The following is a 27,578-nucleotide window of genomic DNA, read 5'->3' as shown; positions in this document are numbered from 1 at the left end:
ACTATATGACCTTTTTGTTATTTTTATATGACCATTAGTTATATATAGTTTATATAACCATAAGCTTTTTTTCATACTTTTACTGTATGTAAAATGTTTTATTTGTCAGGTTTTACACTTCACTTCCTTCAATAAAAAGTGAAAGAAGGTGTAGTAAAACACTTTCTTTTATTTCTCTTAAATGAAAAAAAAAAAGCAGATTGTTGAAAGTGTAATTTCACTGAGAAAACATATTCCATGTGGTTGAACAGTTTTCTGTCTGTCAACTAATGGATTGATTGATTAATTGTCTAAGCACTAGTTCAGTCAAGAAAAACAACAAAAAAGTAATTAATATGAAAATGGTAAACATCTTACTTATGAAACAACCCTATGATATTTCCATAAAGTCCTCAAGAACTGGCAGTAGTGTGTGTATAAGTAGGTACTGAGAAGCAAGAGTCTGATCTTACTGTAGGCCTCTTTGATGGTATTTTAATATATTTTTATATTTGTTTGATATCCATATTCATTAACTATCTGTAGGCCTCTATTATCTTTCTCACATTTATTATATTATTACTAAATGTCTCCACAGCAACTCCCTAAAACCACAAAACTGTACTTATATTACACATCATGTCTGAAGTCAGATGATAATTTAGCATGGATTTGACTATGTTCTTCTTCATTTTTGACTCAACCCTCGCACACTCCCCAACAACACAATGAATGACGCGACAGCGTGGACTCACCCTCGGGTGACGCTGGTGTCGCTAGATGGCGCTAGAGCACCGACTAAATCCCCTCAGCGTCCTCACAGCTCAGCTCAGCACCACAACACTGCAGTTTTTTCTTCCCTGGGAGCCTAATGGGAAATTCCAAGTCACCTAAATAAAAAGGAAGGTGTAATTAACGCGACGCGCTATTAATTGCATCTGCTAGAAAGCGGATGAAGGGCACGAGGGCGCACTTTTTTTTATTACTGGGCTCCAGAAAGTCTACTTCAAAGATCACACAGGGCTTTATATCCGGGGGTCATTTCATGCCAGGCATCCAAGTGGCAGCTTTTTTTTAATTTTTTTTTTTTTTTTACCTGCACCAACAAAACAGCATGTGGACATGATACTGTTCCACTGTGTGGATGTAATCTGTTACACCTACTGTACTGCAGAGGAATAACATCCACTGTCCTTATTGTCCCATTTAACCATGTTGCCATAGATTGAAAAATACCATCAAGTCCACTGAGGTCATTAAAAAGTCACTTTTGAATAAGAAACAGCAGCACTGACTCTGGTCCTTATTAGAGAAATATTAAGGTTCATTTTTCACAAGAGGAAGACGTTACGTTTTATGAGAGCGTTGAATAATATTTTGTGCAAAACCTTATTTTTCTCAAAAATAAATAAATAAATCAATGCATGTGTAAGTACAGATCAGGCTGAATAATCACTCTTTTAAGTCCCTACAGGATCTGATCCATCGCAGCACCTAGTTAAAGGCGGATAAATGAAATTAAGGAGACCTGCCATTTTGTTTTTGATCTGGTTAATTGGTCTGCGCCATCAATGACCGATCAGCTATCGATTCCCAATCGATCCCCGTCGTTCGCTTAATGCTGAGGCGTGTGTGTGTGTGTGTGTGTCACTTTCAGCTCATCTTTTCACACTCAGCACCGCAGTAAACATCAGACCAGAGAATGGCAGCTCGACTGGTTAAATGATGAAGAATAAGATTGTAATTAATCTTATTATGACGACCAGTGAGGGCGACACGTGTTTATAGTCGAGCAGGAAGTGGCAGGAAAATACCAACTTTGTATTTTGGCTGTCAGCTCCAAGTTGTAATGAATTTAGAGAGATTCTCGCGCGATGTGACACCACTGATTCCTGTGGGAAGATTACAGAAAAATTACACAGCACATGGAATGGAAAAACACCATCAGGGTCACCACTGTCACTATCACTGTCATTGAAGTCCCTGCAGAAATATGATGGATTTTTCTCTTTAGGGGCGAGGAGCATTTTTTTATCCATTGAACTTTGCTTTTAAAGGTGCAAATTAAACCCTGTGTGTGAATTTTGTTTTTAAAAAGTAATTTGAATCCCACAGCACATGATGCGTTCAATATTCGTGTTGTTTTACTGATTTTCGGTTTTATGAGCTCCATCTTGTCAGAACAAGTGACGCAAGATGTTTTCTGAAGTGGAAAAATATAACAGAATTTGTTTTTGGGTTTTTTTTTTTTGCCTCAACACTAAATAAAAAAACAACATTCTGGATTTTAAGGGTTACAATATTAAAACAAGCTAATAATCTTGGTTTTTTAAAACCCATGTGAGACGATTTGTAGATGGTTTCTATTTACTGTGAGCGTAACAGAGAAATAAAACCAAATAAAATAGCAATAAAACCAATATTACCGTATGTCGGACCCCTTGCAGCCCTCCTAAGGACCACTATTGGTGCTCGGACCCCCACTTTGCGAACCCTAATTGAACCCTAGATGGAAGCTGTGGTTTCCCAGCCGATGCCAGTCCTTTTTAAAAGCAGCCTGAGGCAGAAACAACACATCATCGGCTCACAATCTTCCATTCATCAAGCCTGATTTTCTCTCAGCCATTAATTCCATCCAAACCAATGGGCTCAAAGCAAGAAGCATATCTTCTTTTCTTTTTTTTTTTTTTTTTTTTACCACCACAGTTGTGTAGCAGATAACAAGCTCACTACAGCTGCATCCTGCTTTGTTGAATTAAAAGAAAAATACATTTAGCCTCGACATTGGAAAAAAGCTGTTTAATATCAACCCCATTATTTAAAAATGTGCAAGTTGTTCATGTTGTCAAGTGATGAAACACCTACAGGCATTTATCACCTCTGTTTTTATCTACCCCAAGTTCATCCAGTGAATATGACATAGCCTATACCCCCCACTCCCTCCCCCCTCCCTCCCCCCCCCCCCCCCCCCCAAAAAGAGACTGGTTTAACAAGCAAAACAAAACAAAACAAAACAGCGTTCGGATTGCTACAGGTCTACATCCCACAACTTGTATTTCCAGTGAATTATGAGTTGGATCGATTCATTAAAGCTACTGAGGAAAAGATTTTAATGCCATGGTTGTTTCTGTTTGTTGTTTTCTGGAGGAGAAACAAAATTCAGAAGGGGAGAAAAAAAAGCTGTTTCCACATGAGAGGAAAAAAAAACAAAAAACAAACAAAAAAAAACAAGTCCCTGGATTATGTGTCTTTGCATACAACAAAAAGCGAGCTACGGAGAGAAGATGTAGGTCTATATACATTTAGCTGTGACGGTCCAGGCTGTGGCAATCCCGCTCCAAGAGTCAAATCAAAAATATCTCTCTCCCCTACAATACAAAGCCTTCCCGCTGCCAGTCCCATATATATTTCCCGCTCTGTCTCATCTATAAAAGCCATCAGAGAATAAATTACAATCTCAATAAGAAAACTGAAAAATAAAATTAAATGTCTACGAGCAAATTTCCCCCCCCAATAATAAAGCAACATAGACGAAGATGAACAAAATGGCTGAAATGAAATGCATGGCAACGACCTCGCAAACAAATGAAAATAACACCTTGTGAACAATAATAATAATGATAATAATGATAATAATAATAATAATAATTTTGATCATATGCTGTAATTTTTGGAATGCCACTAAAATATGTTTTGGGAACAAATTTAAAGGCCTTATTGTTATTATTATTATTATTATTATTATTATTATTATTATTATTATCATCATTATTATTATTATTGTTATTATTATTCCTTTCAAACTCACTGATTATGATGCTTATCTGTTGCTTTTGGCCTCTCTGAGTCTGATTTATTTTGTAGACAATCCTCTAAACCACTATTATCGATTCATTTGAATTTAGTCCTTAAAGCATAACAGCCGATATTTGATTGGAAAATCAGTCTAATGTAATGTCAGAGAGGACATCAAATGGCAAAACAGAACTCATCAGACAATTTAAACAAATCAAACTGACTTCACATTAATTAAAAAAAACATCTTTAGACTCGAAATAAAAAGCGCCACAAAAAAAATTGATTAAACGGTAAACGAGCATATTTTCGGCAACAAAATGAACGTTAAATAGCACACAAACACAAGGCAGTAGGTAGGCTATGAATGAAAACTGGATTTTAAAAACTCAACCTGTTTGTTTTTGAAAACATCAATCCAAAAAAAGTGCCCCAGTGAAGAATTTTTTTAAAAAAATTAAAAAAAAAAAAAAAACAAAAACAAAAAAAAAAACAGGGATGAAGCCAAAGTCATGACTTTTAAAGTTATACAATATTTACAAAAGTGGATCCAAATGTTCTGTGAGAGTTGGTGACATATAGTTTTTGTAGATATCTATAGCCCATCCTGTTGTGGAAAAGTGCCAGATAATCCAATCAATCGCCACGGAGCCCTTACTGGAGCTGAAGGGGTGGGAGGAGGGGGGGTTATTTAACGCTTGTTTTATGAAAATATAATGTTTAGACTGCTGTTATGATAGAGGTCATAGTTGACTCACTTTTTAAATAAAGGCTACCACATCACTGCCACTCAGGCCAGTTATTGAAGAGTTTAGCCAGTGAGTTGCACATATGTAATAATAATAATAATAATAATAATAACAATAATAATAATGATAATAATAATAATAATAATATACGATATCTGTGTTTGCTTTAACAACTAAATCTTGACCTCGGTTATCAGAGAATAAATAAGATGAATGGCCTGCAGTTTCCCAGCAGTGAAGTGAATGTAAAGCGGCTCTGTGCTGCCTGGCTGACAGATGGGACTCAGGCGATGCTCACCCTCAGCTGGACTCCACTGGACTGGGCTGCAGCCTTTACTGGCCTCCAGTTTACTCCATTAACGCAGCTCCTATGACCCCCCACCCCCACCTCCCCCGCTTCACCACCCACATGCCCATCACTGCTGGACGCACAATTTAGAGCTACAAAACTAAACGCCTTTGCCTTAACTTTCCTTTTTACGCACAGGAAAAAACGTGTTGGATTTGATATAAAAGTGGCGAATGGAAACCATTCAGCTAAGAATCGATGCTTTCCGTCTAAAACCGGGTACCCTCCTTTTCCCCTCCCTCTGTTTTTTTAACCTCAAGTATAATTTCAATACACAATAGGGGCTACACCTTGAAACTGCGTCGACTGGAGTCACAGTGGTGGGCATATATCCTCGGAGAACACAACACAGGCTTATGTTCCTTTAGCTCTGGGAGAGGGAAAAAAATGTCCTGTCCTCCCCTCTCTCACTTTCCATTTCTCAGATATTCACTGCAGATATTGTGTAAGTACTCACTGCAATCTATTATACATAAAACACCCACTATATCGTTTCATAGTCCAGTGATTTATATATAACCTTGGGGATAAATAAAAAGGATAAACAAGTCCTGGAGGAGCGGTCCAGTAGAGTTCATTGGACCGGGGTCTGGACCCCGTGATGCGGCGGCGTGTCCCCGTACACATCCTCGCTCCCCGGCAGAGCTCCTCCTGGAGGGGTCATGCGTTTCTCCTTCTGTCTCCTGTTACAAAACCAAACCCTCACCACTTCTTTCTCCAGGTGCAGACTGTCCGCCAGGCCGATTATTTCCGACGCTGCCGGTTTAGGGCACTTCAAAAAATGGCTCTCCAAAGCTCCCTTTACGCTTACCTCGATTGAAGTCCGTTTTTTCCTTTTCCTCCCCTGCGCAGCGATTTTGTCCAGGCTGGTCGGGCTGCCCGAGGTGGAGTCCGCCTCCTCCAGCCACTTGTTCAACAGAGGCTTCAGCTTGCACATGTTTTTGAAGCTGAGCTGCAGGGCCTCAAACCTGCATATGGTGGTCTGGGAAAACACATTTCCGTACAGGGTCCCCAGGGCGAGTCCCACGTCCGCCTGCGTGAAGCCCAGCTTGATCCTCCGCTGTTTGAACTGCTTGGCGAACTGCTCCAGGTCGTCCGAGGTCGGCGTATCCTCGTCCGAGTGGTCGTGGTGGCTCTGCGGCCGGTGCTGGTGCTGATGCTGGGACGGCGGGTGGCCGTGTTCGCTGAGGTGCGGGCTGTGGTGGTCGTCATGACTGTCTCTTAGGTTGTGGTGGTGCATCCCCTGTCCGCTGCCCGGGATCAGCCCGTTAACGCTGAAGCCCGGCTGAGAGTAAATAAGGCTTTGGCCGTTCGTCGTCGCCATGCTCGGTATGTGCGCCGCGGTGGTGGTTCTCCACGCCCGGCCGTCGTGGTGGTTCCCGTGCGTCTGGTGCACCAGGTGAGGCGGCCGTGATTGGTGCTGCAGGTTGCTGCTGGAGTTGTGCATCTCGTCCCGGGCGCCCTGCACCGCGGGTTTGATGTCCTGCTCTGCGCCGAGCGGGCTGGAGGACCACGGGGCTCCCTCTCCGTGGGACAGCGCCGTGATCCACTGGTGTGCGTGGCTGAGCGTGTGGCTGTTGCTCTGCAGCGGGTAGTCGCTCTGCAACAGGCTCTGCGCGTCCCGGTACGCCGTGGCTTGCTGCATGCTGCCGGGCTCCGAGTGCACGATGGATGCGCTGGAGGTGAGGATGTTATAGTGGTTAGACGCTGCGGTCGCCATGACTCTCGGAGCCGGACTGGTCGCTCTTATTAAAGGAACCTCGCATTTGACAGATCCTCTCCTGCCTACAGGCGGCTCCCAGGCGCTCTGCCAAGTGGACGCCGAGGCGCACCTGGACTCCGCCCCGCCCCCGCCTCTCATTGGACGCGAGAGGATGATGGACGTGGTAACTAGGGGCAACGGCGCGGTGATTGGCTGCAGGGAAGTCTCCACAAACACTACCCTCTTTGTTAGAAAGGTGCGAGTTGAGGCTCCCGTGGAAGCGGAGAGCCGGAGTGCAGCATGGGGAGACGGAGCACCGGGATCAGCAGTGCAACTGTAAGATACAGTTGATTTACTTTGATAATCATGTTGTATCAAGACTCAGGCTGTAGGTAGGCTACTTCCACCAGACCAGGATTTCTTCTGTTGGAAAGATTAATGCAGAAGCTCTGTTATCTAGACTGTACAATTGTTTAATGAGGTAGACTTTAAATTGGTTGTTAATTGACTGTAATTCTGCACACATTTATCATATTAAATGTTACTGAAACGTGTGTGCAACGTCCTGATTTGTTTAGCGGATGTTAACTTTTAAACTGCAACAGATAGATTTCATTTGACATTTTAGATGCATATTTGTCTAATCTGCATATGCATAATATAACAGAATATATACCAGACCGATTTGAAAGGAAAAATGCAGTTTAAGGTCTTCTGAGTGCTGCAGTGTTGCAACATGTCTGCTAAGACGTTGGAGATATGTGCATATTAATCAGTCTGTGCTATTTGTGCAGTGTTATGTGAATGTGTGGCATTTTTTCCTCAAAGTATTGATAATCATTATTATTATTATCATTATTATTATTATTATTATTATTATCATCTATCAACCATTAATTTAAAGTTAAGATAACATGAATTAAACTTTGCGATTAAACTGATTTACTGGCGAAATGAACAAAACAGATAGATGTAGAAATATAAATTATTCAAACCGGTTTTAAAAACAACAGGCATGCTGAGATAACTGCAGATAAAACGCCTACTGTTCTATAAAGCTCCCTGATAAAGATCTGTGTTTTAAGGCATAGTGCAGGGAAGAGATATCGATCTATAAAATGAATAGTTTGTTTTCTAAATCGAGATATTCGGCAAAGGAAAAAAAAAGCAGACACACTTTCATTAAATTGATTTTGTTAACAAAAAAATCCTTCTTGTAGGAAGACGTTAATAAACTGGATTAAGAGGACTCTGCTGAACTTCATTTAATGAACTCCACTTCCCCTCCTTTATGCACCTGATCTTTAAAACATTTAAAGTTTTATAGTTGATTAAAAATTAAGATATTTGTCATTTGAAAAACTGACACTTTGCTGGCATCAAACTAAAGTCCTTAATGTTCCTGTCAATGTGTGTGAATCTTTGAAAAATCAGTGCTATTAATGACAGAATCATCTGCACTTTTTCAAGCACTAATTCATGTTTGTTAAAGTAAGTACATTTTTTCCTAGTTAAGTCTCGTAAATGTGGAATTCTTTCAAATGTCTTGACTTGAAAACTTTTAACAGCCCATAAAGTCAACAAATCAACTTTTGTGTCCAGCTAGGCTATAAAGTGAATTAACAAGCCTGTCTCGGTAGGAGTGGCTACACATAGAAACAAGGAGGGTCCCTGGATTGAAGTTGAGGGTCTATATATGGCTTTATTGACTTAAAAGTTGTTTTTTCTTACACAAATATAAGCCATACATCTCCCAAAATGCTTCTTTAATAAATCTAGTTTGGAGCATTTCATGTGCTCCGAAATGGTTGCTTACAGCATTTTAAAGGATCTATGTGGGACCATTAGAGCGTAGTACCTTGAGAGCCTTCCAGACTCCATCACCAAAAGAGACTTAGAAATCATTTTCAGGTCTTATATATAACTATTTTAGAGTTTAATAGTGTGTGAAAAGCTTCTCTGGCTGCTCATCATCCAGTGAAGTGAAGATGCGGATTAAGTCCAGACTCAGGCCTCCAGTCCAGGGCAGGGAGGGCAGGTTTCCGTCCCGTCCCAGCTGTCGTCCCCCCGGTGTCAGCTTCAGGGACCAGGACTTTGTCCAGAGAGGGGACATTCCTGGCCGACCGCTGCTGGTTGCCATAGGGAGAGGTAAATGAAACAACAGCAGCCGTGTCGCTGCTTCTCTCCTCCCCCCCACCACCCCCCCCCCTCCTGTTCCTGGACTATCTAAAGGCCTCTATTTAGAGAGGCTCTCTGGTGCGGGGACAAAGCCTTCACAGGGATAAAGGAGGGAGGAGTAAAGAGCACAGGGCCCTGAGAGAGAAAGGGGTAGAAAAACTGAAAAAGATGAGAGAGATTATGTCTGTCCTCAAAGCTGCTCCTCACACTCCAGCCAGATAAAGCAAACTGTATGAAAAAAAATGACAAACAAAACTTCAAAAATAAAGATTTTTCTTTACAGAAAGTATGCGTCAACTCTCTAACTTCTGAGGCAGTCCCTCAATATCAAATATTAGAAGGCATTAATAATTCCCACTGTATATATGCAATTAAAAAGCACTTTTGGTTGGTCTATGGCCTATATAACAATTCAATCCAGCAGAAATAAAGTGATACATACTGGCCACAAATTAAACCTATAAATCAATGCAGACATTTCTTCAATATCCACAATTTATAACTGCTAAACTATGCAAATGACTGAAACTGTAATTACACATTTTATTTAATAACTTGGACCTAGCAGTTAAATTAAAAGGCAATAAAAAAAGCAATTATCAAAGAAATATTTTCACCCCCAAAAAAATATTCAAACTGTGAACAGCACATATTTTTGTGCAGAGGAAACACTTAAATGTACACAAATCATTCTTTGCCATGTTAATTTATTCAAAAAGTTCACAGTGGGACACATGTCATGTGTACAGACTGAAGTCTGTGAACAATACAGGGGCCTGCAACAAAGGGCGAGTGCTAATTACAAAATGTTCTCTGCTTTATATGAGCTGGATTGGATTTAGATTTTATTCAGTGATGTGAGTTGTGCTACAACTTTTCTTTTTGTCTTGATGCTGTTTAGTGGCCAAACAAAGGCTGATGTTGCTAACAAACATGAATAAAACCAAAAATAAAATGTAATACTTAAGATAACTGTAGGGTCATCACATTTTATATAAAATGCTTTTATTTTATTAATGCAACACAAATGTACCAAAGTGTTAAACACAAGATTGGAAATTGCTATCACTTGTAATTAACAGTCAAGTCTTTTATTGTGAGGACAAACAGTAGACAACAGTAATTATACGTCTGTAATGTTTTCTGATGTTGTTGGTCTGTTTACATCAGTAATATTAGCAAACAGTGATATAAATCAGGCCTATGATGATCAGTAGAGAAACACACACAATGCTCATTTTCCCTGTATAACTCAAGCTCTTCAATTAAGTATTACTGATTGGGCCTTTAATGTATCTCATTTCATAGGCTAATAATTCTTTATGGATGTGAATCCAGTTGCACTGACAGCACATGAAGCCGCCAGGATTTAAGTCATACGAGGAAAAGTTTCCAGGCACGGTTCAGTAATTCATTCTGGTAATATTGAACATTATTGTGGCGTAACATTGAAATCGGCCAAATCAAAAGAACATTGTGGTAATTAGGCTGTAATTCAAGGAATTACCACATCGCCACACAGGCTTAAATAGTCGTGTTGGGAGAAACGCAAAGCACATTATTTTAATGGTGTAATATGCAAACTATGGCTCGTTTCAATTACATGGCTTAACAATGCATAAATGATGCGAGCCTTGTTATTTGGACTGCAGGGTCCTTAGTTATTCAATCACTCAGAGGGGCCAATGTTAGGGGCCATGCTGCCTCCTCTTATACAGTAGAAAAAAACATTGCTGAGCACTGAGGGCCGCTGCCAAACTACATTTAAGGGAATAAAAATGAACAGCAGAGAATGTAAGCGTTAAATTAACAGTAGGATAATTATATGACCCGTGTGCTGTAAAGATTCAATTTCTAACGCTCTAATTAGGCGACTGTCTCCCCATACATCAGCTCACCAGAAAGCCTCCTGTGAGCGGAAATAATTAGATTTTATTAAGACACGGCTCGTGTAATAAAGAAAATCAAAGGAGGGGCCGGTTAAATATGATATGTTTTTAAAATCATTGATTGTTCCACACACACAGTCCACTAAAGGCAAGGACAGTGTAGTCCATACTGGAGCAGAGAGGCTGGGATCTGTCTGTGTGTCTGACTGTATAATGAACTGATGATGATATAATGAACTGTCCACTGTCTACTGTAGGGGGGAGATATATGTTGTCTGTAATAACTTACAGAGGTGATGCTATATGAATAGAGCCGCAACTAATAATTATTTTCATTATTTATTCATTCATCAATTATTTTCTCAATTAATTTATTAATTGTTGGGTCTGTAAAATGTCAGGAAAATCCTTGTCACAGTGTCCCAGAGCCCAAGAGCATATATTTAACCAAGAATCCAAAACCAAAAGATATTCAGTTCACTATTCAAGAAGTTGAAGAAAAACTGCAAAATTTTCACATTTGAGAAACTGGAACCAGAAAATGTTTGACATTTTTAATTGATTATCACATGTTGCAAATAAATGTTCTATCGACTAATCAATTAACTGTCTCATCTTTTCAGCTCTAACTGTATATATATTTCCCTATTAGATACTATTATGATATCTGGACTATTTCAAATTAACAATAAGATCTTTGGCAACTTTAACAACATAAAAAACATTTTTGGTTGACTACAGTCTCATTATTTAAGGAACACTCATGACTAAATGTGGTGTGAATCTTCCCTCTGTCACAACTTTGACTTGTTTGACTCGCTAATGAAGATAAACAATTCAAAATCAAAATAATTGAACCAACGGCCTTTAATATATTGTGAACAATCTTCCAAACAAAAGATAACCTGAGTTAAAGCAATACAAGTTTGCTTAGTTACACTGTGGATTGTAAAGTAAGAGCAAAGTGATAACAGAGATGTCATGTTGTTGAGGTTTTATTTCAGATTAGCTGTTCAGATATCAATAATTCTTGCTAAGGCAAGTCTTACATAACGGGAGCCGACCCACGCCTTTCATCCGTACTGTAATTGCTGTGTGCATCAAAGAGAGGGAGATTGACAGGCTGTATGGGCGGATTAATACAGTGGGTGATGACGACATACTGGGGCGGGAGGGAGGGAGTGGAGGGCGGGGGTGTGGGGGGGGGGGGAGGGTGGGGGACGAGGGAGGAGAGAGGGACTAAGATATGGGGTGAGAAGGAGGAGAATGAGAGAAAAGAAGAAGAGGACAAAAAGTGGGGAGAGAGTTAACGAGAGGGAGAGCATTAATTGTATGCATTGTGCCGGAGCTCTTTTGCTGAGTGTGGCTGTCGAGGTGCGGGCGCTAACCCCTCCAGCAGCCCGCCGTGATCTGAGCCAGCTCTCAGACTGCTGTATTCCAATGCAATTAGGCCACTCAAAGGCCTGCTTAAAGCTGCACCCCCACCATACACACACACACACACACACACACACACACACACACACACACATACACACACACACACACAGATAGCAACGGCCCCTGTGGGTCCCCTCCATTGTAGCGGGGAGGTGTATTCTGTCCCTCTTTGAGGCCCTGGATGAAGAGACCACCCCGGGGAGCAGAAAAAAAAGGGAGGATTACCTCTCTTTCTGTCCCTTTCCCTCTTGCCTTTCTCCCTTTCTGTCTCTTTATCGCTCTCTCTTTCTCTCTCTGTCTGGTTTAGGAGTTCACCTCTAAAGTCTATCAGCTCAGGCAGGCACAGAGCTGAGCTGAGCTGTGGTTTGCTCCTCCAAAGAGACGCAACTCGCAGTTTTTTTTTTTTTTGCAGGGAGGAAACAGAAGAAGAAGAAGAAGAAGAGCAATGAGGCATTTCTGTGATGGATGTCATTGTGGGACTGCTTTAGCAATATCACTTTCCTTTCCCTCTTTCATTATTCATACAGTCATGCATTTCAACAAGTGGCGTGGGGCGTGTAGCTCACTAGCTCATCCCCGTTGGCATCAGCGCCGCAGCCTCAGTCAGTCCCCTCTGTGTGCTGTATTAAGAGAAAGCTCTTCACGATAGCACAGTTCTCTTGGCTGCGTTTCAGCGTGTCTCATTCCCCAGAAAGCATTTAAAGCAGATTACCAACCTAACGCTACACCTCCCCAATAAGAGAAGAGAGAGAGAGAAGAAAAAAAAAAAAAAACTGGCACATTAACACCTGCAATACTACTCAATGGCATCAACAGATTAACGAGGTAATCCACACAATGAGGTCTTTGATTCGTGTGGTTTGGCAGGCAATAATGCCAGGCATAATGCACGCTGTTATTTCAGACCGTCCCAGCACGGGAAAACCTGGCAGAAGCAGCTCTCTTTTTTGTCTTTGCGTCAGATGAGCTTTTGAAGAATTTTAACTCGTGCATCTGGTATGTTTTGCCTGTTCCTTGTCAGAGAAATAACCCCGCTGGCTGCTCCTGTGGCACATGTGAGGGGAGAAGGGGAGGAATCACAGGCTTTCTGAAGGCTGTTTAAACAGCAGGGCTGAGGAGCTCTCTCTCGTCCTTCCCCCCATTTTTCTGCATAAGGACGTGCGTATAGGGTGTGTGTGTGTGTGTGTGTGTGTGTGTGTGTGTGTGTGTGTCATAGATCTCGCGGTCCCATCGCTCATGTGCGGCTCGATTAGCCCCACGTGCCTCGTTCGTCAGACGTGGAGGCAGAGCAGATGGCAGGAGACGCACCGTGTTACCATGCTGCGGCACTACGTAACGCTGCTCTAATTGAAACATCAATACTGCCCTGTCAATACACTACTGCTACTTTACAAAACACCACTACCTACAGACCTGCACTTGACTGGGAAAAAGCTGCTATTACTCTTACATCTTAGTTTCCACACTGAAGTGAGGCTTTGAGACGCACTGAAAGTGAAAGTTTCCAGTCAATTCTGTAATGACAACAAAGTAACTTTTTTCCAACAGTTTATGTAACGGTTTCTGGTGTTTCCAATATCCTAATTTGAATGAGACACATGAATTGGTTTCTGTTTGTATACAGTGTTGTGCTGGTAAAGGAAGCATGCAGCAAGAAAAAACAAGGAAGAGCATTTCCTCCGTAGCATCTCCTTTGTGGCACATTTTTAATGAATTGCTAAAAAGTTGAGGGAGTTCACATGGCTGTGATCGGTAATTTGATGTTATCGGAAATTCAGTGGAGAACAGAGAGAAATTAGGCGGCTAGAAATTAATTTGCTATTTGTCCAACTCAATGAGGAGTGACACAGCCCCTTTAATGAATGGGTAATCCATTTCTTATTGCGCTGAGCTGAATTCACCCTTCAATGAAGTGGAAAAAGACAAACATATCTTTCAGTAACCTTTGCAACTTCTGGAGGAAAGCGAGCAGGGGAGGAGAGTGCTGAGACCCGTTCCTGAAACTATTTGTTTCTGGGAATGATTTCTGTTTGTATGTGTTTCTGTAGGTGGGAGAATGATTGAGTTTTAAAGCCAAGTTAGGAATCCACAATAAATAATCTCTGCTGACACCGAGGCCACACAGTCAAAGTACTGTACATGGAATTGAATCATGATCAGTTGGTTTGCTGCACTGTGGAAAATAACAGTCTTTATTTAACCATCTGTCTTTTTTCTTCTTCGGTTCTGTACCTGCTGCCCTGCCTCTCTGTTCGGTGGTTCTCCTGGATCTGAAGAGTCTAACTGTTGCACGTTCCTCACATCCCTGACGAAATACTGGAGTCTCTTCCATGGTAAGGACCACATCTGCTCGTCCACATTGTCACTGACGATATTTGATTTGTGAAGCTCCTTCGCAGCAGCAGGTCTTGATCCTGCGGAGGACCTCTGCCCATCTGCCTGATGTAACTGTTGGATATAGTAGTAATATGACATGAGAACACTCTACAAGAGCTAAATGTAGAAGTGTACAGTAAGAGCAACAAGGGCTGTAAGTTCCAGTTATTTTCTCTATTAATCAAGGAATAATTTTGTCTATTAATGTCAGAATAGTGTGAAAATGCATTTCCTAAAACCCAAGGTGAAAACTTTAAGTTGCTTTTGTTCAACCAAAACCCATCAACGCTTAGTTCTGTAGAAAAAGGACCTAAACAATTAATTGATTATCAAAATAGTTGCTGATTAGTTTTCTGTCCATCGAGTAATCAGTGAATCGTCTCAGCTCTACAAGCAACCACTTGTCCAATAAGAAAAACAAGCATTTTGGTGGTCAAATGGGTTTAAAAGGCATGTTCCTAGCATGAAAACACACATTTATCTGATTCACAAAATCATTTCAGCTTCATCTTTTCCAAATATTTAATCATGCATAAAATCCTTAGACAGTCATTAACATCCTTAAAATACAGACGAACAGTACAGAAACAATCAGTGTGGTGCTGCAGCTTACCTGAAAAGCCAACTTCAAGGGCTTGTTGATGGTGTGATTATCCAACGCTCTGACTTTCGGAGTCTTCAACTTCTGGTTAATGGAAGAGATGGTTTGTGTTAAAGACAAAGTATCAAAACTCCAAAACACAGGATACTACATTTCCCATAATGCAGCCACTAGCAGTTTTTGTTAGAGCTGCCTACTCACCTGGTATATTTCCTCATCTTTCAAACTCCATGCCCTCAGTTTGTACAGCCGGCTTTCAAAAACACAATTTTAAGTCTCCACCCCCAAACCTGATGACATCATCAGGATTGTTTTTTTCAGGCTTTTGAAAGCTCCTCCAGAGCCACAGAAAACATTATACAACTGTTTTCACAGAATGAGCAGTGCTCCCAGTGGCCATTAAACTGACCTTTCTGGGTAAAATCAGCAGAGTGCCCCTTTGATCTAATTCTAATAAGCCATGATTTTATTTAAAGTTGGTTGTCTTGCATTATTTGTTCTTGTTAAGACTCCTTGAGGCCCTCCGTCTGTCGCACTTCACACCAGCACCACTTGCAGCAGGGGTTGTGACTCCTTTCACATCATTTCCCCCCTCCTTATGGATGTTATGATTGAAAAAAAAAAACACTGACTTCTCTGTTCAGAGAAATCTGGTTCGACTATGTTTTCTCAAGGAAAAACACAAGGACAAACAGCTGAATTTGAAATCAATCAAAAACTGTCTCTGTCCATGAAAGCGACGTTCAGGCTCTGGTGAAGATTTGATCTTGGCTCAAGTTTTCAATGAGTGTTGACGTCTCAGAGTTGTGAGGAATCCCGAGCCGGCAGCTTACAGCGGGGGTTTCAGTGATACAGTATTTACAAGGCATGAGGAACAGGGAGCGCTGCAACAGACGGCACCGTACACGGCGCTTTCAATTATTTCTCACAGCATTCATGAAAATAGAAGCACGGTGGGGAGTACAGTATGAACGATAAAACTATAAAAAGACATGGAGCGAAAAGAGAACTCCCAAGCTAAAATAAATGGCGTTGGATGCTGGTGCTGGTGAAGAGCTGAAAATAGTGTATGTCTCTGCAACAGGAGGAGTAGAAATAGTGTGGTGGAGTGTAGACAGGGTGAGCAGTGATGGAGCAAAAAACCTGAGTTTAAATAACTGGAGCAGGGCTGAAATTCAGATTTGACAGCATCTTCAAAATCTGTTTTGAGGCTAAAGTTGGTCTGGTAAACTCAATGGTGGGCCTCATGAAAGAACCACTTATACTAACAGATAAGATCTTAATGGCAAGTAGGAAGGATTTACAAAAACTTTTCTCAAGCGTTTCTCTCCAGGCCTGTCTCCTCAGGGGTACAAACCCTTAAGAACCATGATGTCCTAATTTGAATGAGTTTACAGTTTAGAGACCAATAGTCTACAGACATGCTAGCGGCTCTGTGAGGTTGTACTTAGACACAGAGGCGCTTTGAGCCATATGCACGCTAGCATGTTCACAACGAGGACGCTAAAATGCTGATGTTTACCATGTCCACCATTTTAGTTAGCATGTTAGCATGCTAGCATTTTCTAATTGGCACTAAATACAAAGTAAAGCTGAGGCTGATGAGAACATCATTAGTTTTGCAGGCATTTTATCATAAACCAAAGTATTTAACAAATAAAAAATGAGCTGCTGGTGGTGGAAGATGAAAAGTCACTGAAATTAATTCTAAAGGGAACGTGAATGTCTGAACCAAATTTTATGGCAATCTACCCAGTAGTTGTTGAGATATTTAGGTCTGGACCTAAGTGGTGGACTGACATCGCCATCCCTGCAGCCAGCCCACTAATGAGGCTAAGATTATAGTAAAACACAATGTAACATTCTGTTCCTTGTATCAGTGTGATGTGCGTTATGCACAGACAGTTTAGTGGGAGGTTCAGCAACAAATTATTGTTTTTTTTTAGAGGGAATTGACATGGATCTTCTGGCATGATCAGAAACTACAGAATTCAATAGAAAACAATGTCCAAGAGTTCCTTCTGTTGCACCCGACATGGAACACCTGTATGAGCAATCCCCACTAAAAAAGTAAGAGAGATTGAGGATAAAAATAAGAAAATGTTCTTGCATGAGACCCAGTGACGCAAAGGACTGTCTCTGCTCATGTTTTTAGTGATGTCATCGTATTCCCAGATCGCAGCAATTAACTTGGAAAGTACAGCGTTATTATTACCCTCAGGAATGACGACCACAACTACAAAAATAAGACCCAAGTTGTGATAAACTGGAATGATCCTTTAATGTCTTCCAGATTAGAAGCTTCAGATTGACAGATTTTGCGTACACTCAAGCAATAAAATCACACACACCTATATCCTTTCTGTTCTCTAGCTCATCAACAAAAACAGATGACAACCAGCTTTTCCTGGAGCTGATCTCTCTCTTCTCCCTTAGATGAGAAGCTGTGTGTGTGTGAGAGAGAGAGTCAGAGAGAGAGAGAGAGAGGCTCACAGAGAGAGATGTTTGTTTCCCAGCCCTTCCACCGTCTCCGTGGGACGACCCTCCCCATCCACCCACCAACCCCCCCCCCAACCTAATGGATCAGACAAAGGACATCATTTGTAGGCCAAGTCTTTTTCTGAGCGTCTCTCTCCTCAGCTCTGCATACCAATCCAATACAGCCCAAGGAAAAAAAGCCACACCGTGGTACATGTGTGTGTGTATTTGTGCGTGTGTGTGTCTGGGCCGGGGGTTGGAAGGTCTGTTTGCTTCTCCGCCAAGCATCGATTTATCCTTTTCTCCAATTTATTTCTCCTCTTTGCCTCTACGATCCATTCAGATCTGCCTCTAGGGGAGGAACTCAGGGTAAAGACGTTGTCAGGCCTCGTCGTTGCCTCCTAACACCGGCTCAAAACTCATCTACAGGCCCGAGGACCGTGTACCCCTGCAAGGACATGTTGAGCAGCAACAAACAGAGCAACCTGTCGTCCAGCGGCATACTTCTGTCAGGGCTGTAATGGGCCTGATAATGCAGCGTAAAGGACACAGATGAGAGGATAATGCTGAGTCTGAAAGAGAATTATTTTTGTTTCACTGTGCTGAAAGATGATTAAGTAGACCAAAAAATGTCCTCTAATTTCAAAGGAGAGTTTTATCCAGGTCTTTTTTTTTTCCTGCAGTAACAACTGTTGGAGAAGCTAGAATGATATTTAATTGTTCCTCATAATCAGGCCTAGACTCAGTGTATGAGCAGATATGATCAGAATAACAATATCTCAAGTCCTGATTCAACTGTCTGATCCCTATCTCTGTCTGTATGATTCTGACATTTTCAGATGTTATTACTCAGACTCAAGGATTTGTATCCTAAAGCCTCGATGGTGATGACTGTGTTGAACAGAAATGCTGCCTGTGCACAAATCCCACTGTTGTACCCCCACCCCCCCCCATCCCCCAACACACACACACACACACACACACCAACACACACACACCACACACGTATGGCAAAGATCTGTGAGCCATTCCTCAGTGTCACAGTGAGCGACGCCTGGCACATCCTTACACGTGAAGTTGATCAATGCAGATATGTCCAGGGGGAAATTGAAATCCATAGGAAATTAGGCGGCACCAGTGATTTATTGGAATAGTAAATCACTGCGTGTGTGATGTGTGAAATGTGTGTGTTCCCGCTCTGTGTACAGTACCTTGTGTCTGGCTGAGGTGGTGATATCAGCAGCCCGCACCTTCCTGTCTCTCTCCATTCGGTAGACCCATTCAATCAGGTCCAGAGGGGGGTAACGGTCCCTTGGCTCAATGTGAGGGATAGGGTGACGCGACCCCATGGACACAATGCTCTGCAGGGGACCCTCTGAAGTAAAAAAAACCCACAAAAACCATAGATGTACTGTCAAAGCATTGCTGGCACTGTCTGCCTCAGTAGCTACGTTTCTATCCAAATGTCAAGTCAATTTTTGCACAAATGTTTTAAATGCTGCCAATGCTTCATGACATGGAACTTAAGTGTCTTTATACATCAACTTGGCTGGAGTAAGTAAAAGACAAGATAAAAATTAAAGAATATAAAACATGTCATGTTAGAGTTGTCTCAAAACCCTTGAATGTGTTAGTATTTACTAAGGTTTTACTATTTTATACAGTACTCAAAGATCTCCTCCAGACATGTTTTAAGACATAAAAATACTCTGCTTTGAATAATGTGTGTCTGATATGGTTTTTCCACAAAAAAATATATGTTAAAATCCTTAAAATGGCATCTTCTCCGTCTCCCTCATTGAAAAATCCAGAATCTATGAATATGCAAATATTTTTTATTTCAAAAATTTTAACTGCTGGATTCAAGATGTCTCCTTCTCCACTCTAAAGTCCATTCTCAGTGTATGTGCACTGGAGGCTTCAGTTTCCCTACTGAAGAACTCCTAGGAAAGTTGCCTATTGGAGCAGGATTAGCCTCCAAACTAGTTGTGATGTCACAAATCATGCTCGTAGGTACATGCCTTAAACTCAGATTAAAGGTGAGCACAGAGAAACTTTCTTGAAAGAACAAGAAGAAAAACACATTTTTGAGTGGAGGGGGAATCAGAATGAATTCTAAAAATCATTCTAAAAATACCGTATTGACTCGAATATGAGACAATATGTTTTCCTGGAAACTGTGTTTGAAAAAGTTTGGGTTGCATTATATTCAAAGACTAGAGAATTACATATTATTAACAACATAAGATATTCATTTTGAATGGGAAAGAGTGTCGCATTATGGGTTGTTTGCAGCCTTGTTGCTAGGCTAGTGAGTTTCTTCAAGTTCGTTTATAGTGTGTCTTTTAGAGTTAGTGAGCCCTGAAAGTGTTCAGGAAGCCCAGTTCAACCTACGGGAGTTGGCTCACGTAACATGTTTTACTGCCAAGGAGAAAATTAATTCCTGACGAGCGAAAATGAGTCGAAAACCTCTTCTGACATCGACTGCAGAAACACAATGGGGAGCTCAAACAGTCTGAAAAACTGTAAGAGAAAATCATTTTGACTGCTTCCAAGAGCACTTATGTTTTACAGGAAATATTTCATATTTTACTTGTACATCTTATAATCAGGGTTATCTAACATTCGAGCCAATATGATTTCTTTTTGCAAAAACACACTGTTCAATCTGTGAAAAATATGAAATGAAATCAATCAAAATCCCTAGATTACAGTGCAATTTATTACATTATTTATTTAGGAAAATTAAATATTTTGATGAAGAAAGTTGTGTGATGAAACATTTTGATCATATTAAATGTGTTTAATAATGCCATTTACATTCAGCCTTTCTAGTTTTATATATCTTTATACAAAAGTTACTTGAAGAGATGCAGACAATCCCTCTTTGTGTTCACACAACCTGTGATACTGTGGGTGTGAAAAAAGAAAAAAAAAAAAACAGAAATAACTTTTTTTTCTTACCTTAACCATAAGTTAAAGTTCTAACAAACTAGCCACTTCAAGAACAGCAGCCCCAGGGTTTCTTTAACTTTCTAAGCTTGTGAAAAAATTTAAAGGGGACATATTATGTACATTTCCAGCTCAATATTTTTATTCTCGGACTTCACTAGAGTAGCTTTGCATGATTCATAGTTAAAAAAACCTCCATATTTATCTTATACTGGCCCTTTATCCAGCCCCTCAGTTCAGCCTCTGTCCCTAACAGGCAGTATTAGCTCCTGTCTCTTTAAGGCCCCCCTCCTGATGAGCCCACTGTGTTCTGATTGGCCAGCTTTCTGGAAGCGTGCCGAGGGGCAGCCATATCAGTCATGTTAAGTTACTGCTGATGAAAACTGTACATTTCCTGCTTTACTGCTTCATATTAAAAGCTTTTAAATGACTAAATAAAAGGAGACTTTTATTGTGAAGAAATTTCAGGAAATTAAACGTGTTTGTCACTGAATTAGCAGAGATTCATTAGCAGCGCTAAAAAACAGTTGACACAACAAGATATGGAGATATTTGGATCTCTTTGTTCAGTAGATCAGTTAGAAATAATGTAGGAAGGAATAGTACAAGCACAAACAGCCACAGTGATGATGGTGTTTGATGAACAGCTGCAGACAACCAGCACACCTCCAACAGGTAAACTACTTATTTTACTTTGCCCTGCTGTGTAATGGAAAAACACTCACAGCGTGCCAGCTACACTTGAGTCATGGCTCAGCCTGACTAACCCCAAAACAATGGAAAAACGCCATCATGTTAACGGAGCAGAGCAGTGAACTTGCGCACTGTGCGTAGAGCAGATGACCATATCAAGACATTTGTCACAAGCCGACGTCGGCTCGGGCTGAAAGTAGAAAAAAACATTGAAAACCGAGTGTTAAGAGCAGTCTAAAGCCAGTGCTTTTTGCTCACAGGGATTACTTCTACATGCGCTTGAACATCCGACATTGTAACATTATATATATGACTGCAAATAAGGAAAAGCATAATAGGTCCCCTTCAAGGATGGAACTGCATTGGACAGCCAATATCCGACATTGAGTAGTTGTGTGAATCTCCAAGAGGAGATTGCATTTGTGCATCAATGTTCAAATAGTTCCAAGGGACTTTTCTAGAGAGTAAAACACAGATAATGTGAACCCAGACTGAAGAATCTTCGCCCCACTCACACTCCCACAACTGCTCCCCTTGCTGTTTTTTTTTCTATTTCCAGGTACACCGTTTGTGTTCTAGCTTGTTTTTGTCCTGCTTTAATTGCTTTTTCTTCTTTTTTTTTTTTGCAGAGAAGGAAGAAAAGACAACAACAAGGCGGTGAGGGCTGCAGCTAATGGAGAGGCTGTAATTGTGAATGGAGGCATTCATCTGGAGACGTCGTCCGTGAATTACGCCTCACAATACCCAGCGCCGGGCTGCTCAGATCACCAACCAGTCACCAAACACACACACAAGTACACATACATATAGCCACACACACACACAGAGCCCTCAGATCACTGGTGCTCAGAGGAGGAACATAATCACACCTCCACAGAAAGCAAGACACCGAAGAGGGAAGGAGAGATGGAGGAGAGGAGCTGGAGGGGAGGAGAGCAAGAATAGAAAAGAAATTAGACGAGGAGAGAGGAGGTGAGGGGGGAGGAGATGGGATGGTGAAATTGATGTTTCCTACCATTTGATTTGGGCCATAGAGCCCAGGAGGCAGATCAGATAGAGCCACATGCACACACACTCACTCATGACACACATATGCAACAAACACACGTATACATATATTCTGCATACAAATTCACACACATGTAGCAAACACATAAGAATATATGTGCAATCTCTTTCTTTTCTTACACAAGGACACACATATATGCATGTAAGTAGGCTAAGCCCCCACACACACACATACGCAGTATGAGAGACAGTTAGAAACACACAAAGACACATTAATGCAAAATTATAAATCTCCTTAAACATTATGTATATAACTTGTCAGAGCTCAGAGAGCCATCTCACAAACCTCACTGTCAACCACCTCTCACTCTTTCCTCTACCTGCCGCAGCAGTAAAACCCACACATATCCTTCAGCCAAACAAACACCATTAAGCCAAAACACACAGAAACACGGCTAAAAAAGACACAACAAAGCCTATGTGGCGGTATAAAAAATAAAAAAAACTCTCATCTCTGTGAGGCGAGACGAGGCACCTGTCAGTGCGGCGGCTCCTGCTACTACAGAGAAACGTCAGGAAACAACAACTCAATTAAACACACCGTCCCTGTTCAATTACTGCCACATAATCACAGCAATTTACCTTCACTTGCCGCACAGCCACCAAACAAACACACGCGGGGGTAAGCACGCATACAGAGGCGGGAACACACGCATGCAAACACACACACACACACACACACACACACACATGGACAAGGCTGGATCACAAAAGACAACAGAGCTGGAGCTTCATCCTACACATCATGAGTGTAAAGCTCACCATGTGGTAACTCACTGCAGGGTAACTGGCATAAAACAGACACGGAGGATGTTGGCAGAGTAGAATATAAGTGGATTTCTGATTTGCAAACATGTTCCCTACAGCATAACCAACATCATAAGTATCACAGTTTCTGTCCAGTTAAAGCAATATTCTATATTTTAGTGTAAGCATAAGTATATTTTTAGTTTTAAATGTCTAAAATTGTATGTGACCGGTTTTGTCTTTGAAAATTACACATCTACAAAGAAGTCAGCTGTGATGTAGATGCTTCAGGGTTTTGAGATGAGACGCTAAAATCAATTACTTGCCATTTTACACTGTCCCGAGTGCTTTATCATGTATTATTTCAAGTGTTACAGTACGACAAAAGAGTAACATCATTATGTTTTCATGATAGTCCCCAAATTAGTCGCCTTGTTCCTGATATTTTTTTTTTTGGATGTCATAAATATTTGTAATTCTATCCAGAATTTCCCTGCAGCCCAGCAATAAATCCTACCCTCATGAAGGTTTTAATGTTCAGTTTGTGTTGAAACCTTATGGTCACTTTGGAGGCCGAGCTTTGTGTTGCTGCTAAATAATATTGCCTCATACTGAGAGTTGTTTCTAATATTTTATCTCATTGATAAAAAAACATAGGTTGGGCAAATATCTCTCTAAACCAGTTTTAAGATTATAACCTTCATGAGGTAGGATTCATTGCAGGGCTGACTGCATTAATTATAGCTGTGTACCTAATAAACTGAGTTTACACAGAGGTGCATGGGCTTTAACAGAGGACACAGGCGGTCACAAAAAAATCAGTGTACATCATTTGCTTGGTCATTTCTACTCCCACCGATCCCACATGTGTGCATGGTCTATAATAATCACATAGGTAACTGGAAACAGGACAGAAATCATTAAATCACTCCAGTAAAAACATCTTACTGCTAAAGCATTCAGTAATTTTTTAGACAGTAGTGTGCTTCCAATTTTCCCCAGCAGTTCAGGGAAGGCTCTTTCTTGTTTCAATATGACAGTACCCCCGCACACAAAGCCAGGTCCATAATGAAATGGTTTTCTCAGTTTGGTCTGGAACTTGACTGGCCCGTTCATAATCCTGACCTCAACCCCATCCCACATCTTTGGGCTGAATTTTAACACCAACTGTGAAGCCTTATCACCCAACATCAGTGTCTAATTCTCCTGTGGCTTAACAAGAGCAAATTCCTGCAGCCAGGTTCCAAAATCTTGTGGAGAGCCCTCCCGGAGTAATGGAGGCTGTTATAGCAGAAGATTAATGCTCATGGATTTGGAATATCCTGTTCAACAATCACATACAGGTGCAATGTTGGGGTGACTACATATCATATCCATATTATACTGTACATGGCTACATCTGGCAGCTTTGTGTAGGAGACTGATCAAATATGATTTAAAGATAACAGGGTGTATTGAACAAGGACTACTACTACTACTGAAGAGACGAGGGATGTGCAGAGAGCCCAGTATTTGTATTTGTTGAGGCAGCAAAATTATTTGTATTTGTATTTGAATAAAAGTGGAAATAGGTGTAACAATCCTGTTTTTGTTTTTATTACACTTCTAATTTTAGGATATTAAAGTGTTAAAATAAGTGTTCTTCAATAAACTATTTTGTAAAGGAGGGCTCCCACACCAGGACTCAAACCCCAGCCTCCCAGAGCACAGGCATCTGCACTGACCACTTCACCAAAGCTGAGCTCTGTTACACCCACAGACCTGCAGCTGTATCTACATCCTTGAAGCAGAGACAGACAGCGGAGCAGAGGAGAGAGACAGAGACAGCAATGTAACCAAGTCCCGACCTGCGAACTGTTAAAAATATTTTTACGAAATAAATATTCGTAAAAACCCACCATTTGTGCTTAATACCGTATTCAGGTTCAGCTCCACTCCTAAAAGAGACGCTGTGCCGCTGTCCGAAAAGCCACTTACTGAGATTACTATGAGCAGCATGCGTGGGAATAAATTACAATACAATATATTTGTATATATTTCTTGCTTTCCCCCACTGCTGTTGCACTGTGCTGCTCTGTCTTATCTGTCCATGCGCTGTCCTCTTTGTGTCCTCTTTTCGCACCACAACATTATCATTCATGAATTTGTTTTGAAAATGGACATGTGGCATGAGAGTGTGTGACAAGTGTCAATTGCAAGAGTCTCACAGTCAATGTGTGAAAGTTGACAGCTCTGTCTGTATGCTAAATATGAAGCTAAAGCCAGGAGACGGCAAGCTTAGCATAAATACTGAAAACCAGGAAACATCTAGCCTGGCCTGGCTTTGTCCAAAGGTAACAAATTAAGGTAACAAGATGCACCGCTAAAGCTCACTAATTAAGATGTTATATTTTGTTTATTTAATGTGTACAAAACTGTTTCCCCCTGCTTCCAGTTTTTATGCTAAGTTAAGCTAAGCTAACCACCTGCTGGTGGTAGCTTCATATTCAGCATATACTAGAGAGTGGTTACAGTCTTCTCATATAACTCTTGCTAAGAAAGCAAATAAGTGTATTTCCTGAAATATCTAAGTATTCCCTACAAACATAACATGAAAATCTCCAAACAGCATTCATATATTTTCTGCACACAACAGGAGATTGTCCAGAAATTACAATCAAGAAGTCATGACTGCAGGTGAAGTTCAGAGCACAGTGAGGCAAACTACTACAGAATGATGTCATTGGGGATAAGATTGAAGAGTATCAACACTGTGAATGAGTTTTGTGTGTGTGTGTGTGTGTGTGTGTGTGTGTGTGTGTGGACAGCAGATTGACTAACAGCTTGAACTTGGGTTAGATCCAGGAGCACGGAGAGGGATACATGGATGGATGGAAGAGAAGGAGAGGAGGAGGGGGAGAGCCATTGATTTCTCAACAGAGAGATCAGCATCTTGACAGAAAGAGACGAGAGAGCAACAGAGCAAGACACACACACACACACACACACACACAGAGAGAGAGAGAGAGAGAGAGAGAGAGAGAGAGAGAGAGAGAGAGAGAGAGAGAGAGAGAGAGAGAGAGAGAGAGAGAGAGAGAGAGAGAGAGAGAGAGAGGGTTCCCACTGTGGCCCTTAGGTGAAATTCCACAACTTTTCCATCACTTTCCAGGTTTCTAGAAAGCTGGAGTACTTTCATGTTTACCTGCCTTCTTTGTACTCTAGTTTCCACGAAAGTAAAATCCAGGTTTAATGTAAAAATATTGTAAAATAAATCCATCTGTAAAATTTCCTAACTTTAACAGCAAATTTGTTAAGGTCCCTGACTTTTCCTGACTATCTTTCAAAACTCCATGATATTCCAGGACCTCCATGACCGATGGGAACCCCCGTTGACAGAGATCAACAGCAAAGTCTGGTTCAATGTCTTTCTCCCAGCATGCCTCAGTGATTCTAACAACCCTAAAACCCCCGACAGGGACACGGAGGACGGTGCTGTGGCTTCGTGCCGGTGTGGCTAACGAGGTGTGTGTGTATGTGTGGGTCGTGGCCGTCGGGGGAGCTGACACACACTGTGGAGGAGAGGGTGGAATTGGGGAGGGGCAACTGTAATTACACATCACAGTCCCTGTGGTCAGTGGCCCGACTGACTTCTTCTGACTGCACTGCCTCGGCCAGAGAAGAAGAGATGGCAGGTGGGAGGAAGGTGGTGGGAGCAGAGGGTAAAGAAGTTTTTTTGCTCTAAACTTGTTGAAACTAGTTGTAATAAGAAAAAACGCATCTTAAATTTTGCTTTTAAAAAGTTGTATAGTTGAAATTGTTTATTTCTTGAATTTATGCTGCTTAATTTACTTGTGCATGGATCAATTTGTCTTTCAGTGGATTTTGTTTATCAAACGCACCCTCTGTGCATCATTTGTCAGACCTCTAAAGTAACCCTGGGTTCCAGGCTCACCTCAGTTTGCATGTGTTCAAAGTAATGCAAGTGGCAGACACTTTTACATACTGTGCTTGGTCCTGTGTGGGTGTTTGGTGCCGTAGAGGATGAGTGTAACACTGAGCACGGCTCCGGCTGCCTCCTCTTCATTTGGTCTTGAGCAGCTCCTAACTGAGCCTTTGTTGTCAGTCACCTGGAAAAAACACATCAGCAAAGGTGTTAAAAAAACAAACATTCATTTAGAAAACTTACTGCAGCTAATATTATTGCTGTCTCAATTTGGACTGATTGTGAGTGACATTTTAGTCCAAATTATTATCACTTGGTTTATGTGGTATATTATTATACTGTATACTGTTCACTTCAATATCAGTGACACAAATACTGCTACTTAAGGTCAAAGCTTGTTTTCAACCACCTGAAAAACAAAATAAATAATGATGTCTCTACAGATCAGTGAATCTAGAATAATTTAAGTGTCATTTTTGGTCTTGGGAACACATAGTTGTAATAAAAATATTCTGAATTCAAAGCTCAATTACTAGTGTTTTTTATCGAGCTTCAACTGTATCCCCGTTCAATTCACCTTCAGTGAACTAACTTGCTCAGGTGTGATCACATGACCTAAGTATGGAATTGCAGTCACATGATAGCAACTGGTTGTACATG

General features: G+C 41.1%; 2 protein-coding genes across 5 annotated transcripts in view; both read right to left on the bottom strand.

Annotated features, from left to right (window-relative positions):
• Window positions 1-4,939: 4,939 nt before the first annotated feature.
• pou3f2b (POU class 3 homeobox 2b) lies at window positions 4,940-6,884 on the bottom strand. The gene has a single exon (XM_044359403.1). The coding sequence runs from the start codon at window positions 6,731-6,733 to the stop codon at window positions 5,447-5,449; it is 1,287 nt and encodes a 428-aa protein (XP_044215338.1). The 5' UTR covers window positions 6,734-6,884; the 3' UTR covers window positions 4,940-5,446.
• Window positions 6,885-13,754: 6,870 nt separating this feature from the next.
• Window positions 13,755-27,578, bottom strand: part of LOC122986849 (neuroendocrine convertase 1-like) — a 184,924-nt gene continuing 171,100 nt past the window's right edge. For 3 of the 4 annotated variants that reach the window (XM_044358290.1, XM_044358289.1, XM_044358291.1), the window contains 4 exons: window positions 26,979-27,102; window positions 18,748-18,911; window positions 15,071-15,142; window positions 13,755-14,529 (listed from right to left, as the gene is read on the bottom strand). In XM_044358290.1, the coding sequence (XP_044214225.1) occupies window positions 14,278-14,529; window positions 15,071-15,142; window positions 18,748-18,911; window positions 26,979-27,102 (612 nt within the window). In that variant the 3' untranslated portion in view covers window positions 13,755-14,277. Of the gene's footprint in view, window positions 14,530-15,070; window positions 15,143-17,649; window positions 18,063-18,747; window positions 18,912-26,978; window positions 27,103-27,578 lie in introns of those variants that run through there. The other variant, XM_044358292.1, reaches the window with a different exon arrangement.

The sequence above is a fragment of the Thunnus albacares genome, chromosome 8 (assembly GCF_914725855.1).
Source record: "Thunnus albacares chromosome 8, fThuAlb1.1, whole genome shotgun sequence".
Lineage (NCBI taxonomy): Eukaryota > Metazoa > Chordata > Actinopteri > Scombriformes > Scombridae > Thunnus > Thunnus albacares.
The sequence above is the reverse complement of the archived record's forward strand: the minus strand, read 5'-3'. Positions and strand labels throughout refer to the sequence as shown.

What these genes read in the sequence shown, in the direction of transcription:
- pou3f2b (XM_044359403.1), bottom strand. Translation starts at nt 6,733, where the DNA reads ATGAGAGGCGGGGGCGGGGCGGAGTCCAGGTGCGCCTCGGCGTCCACT.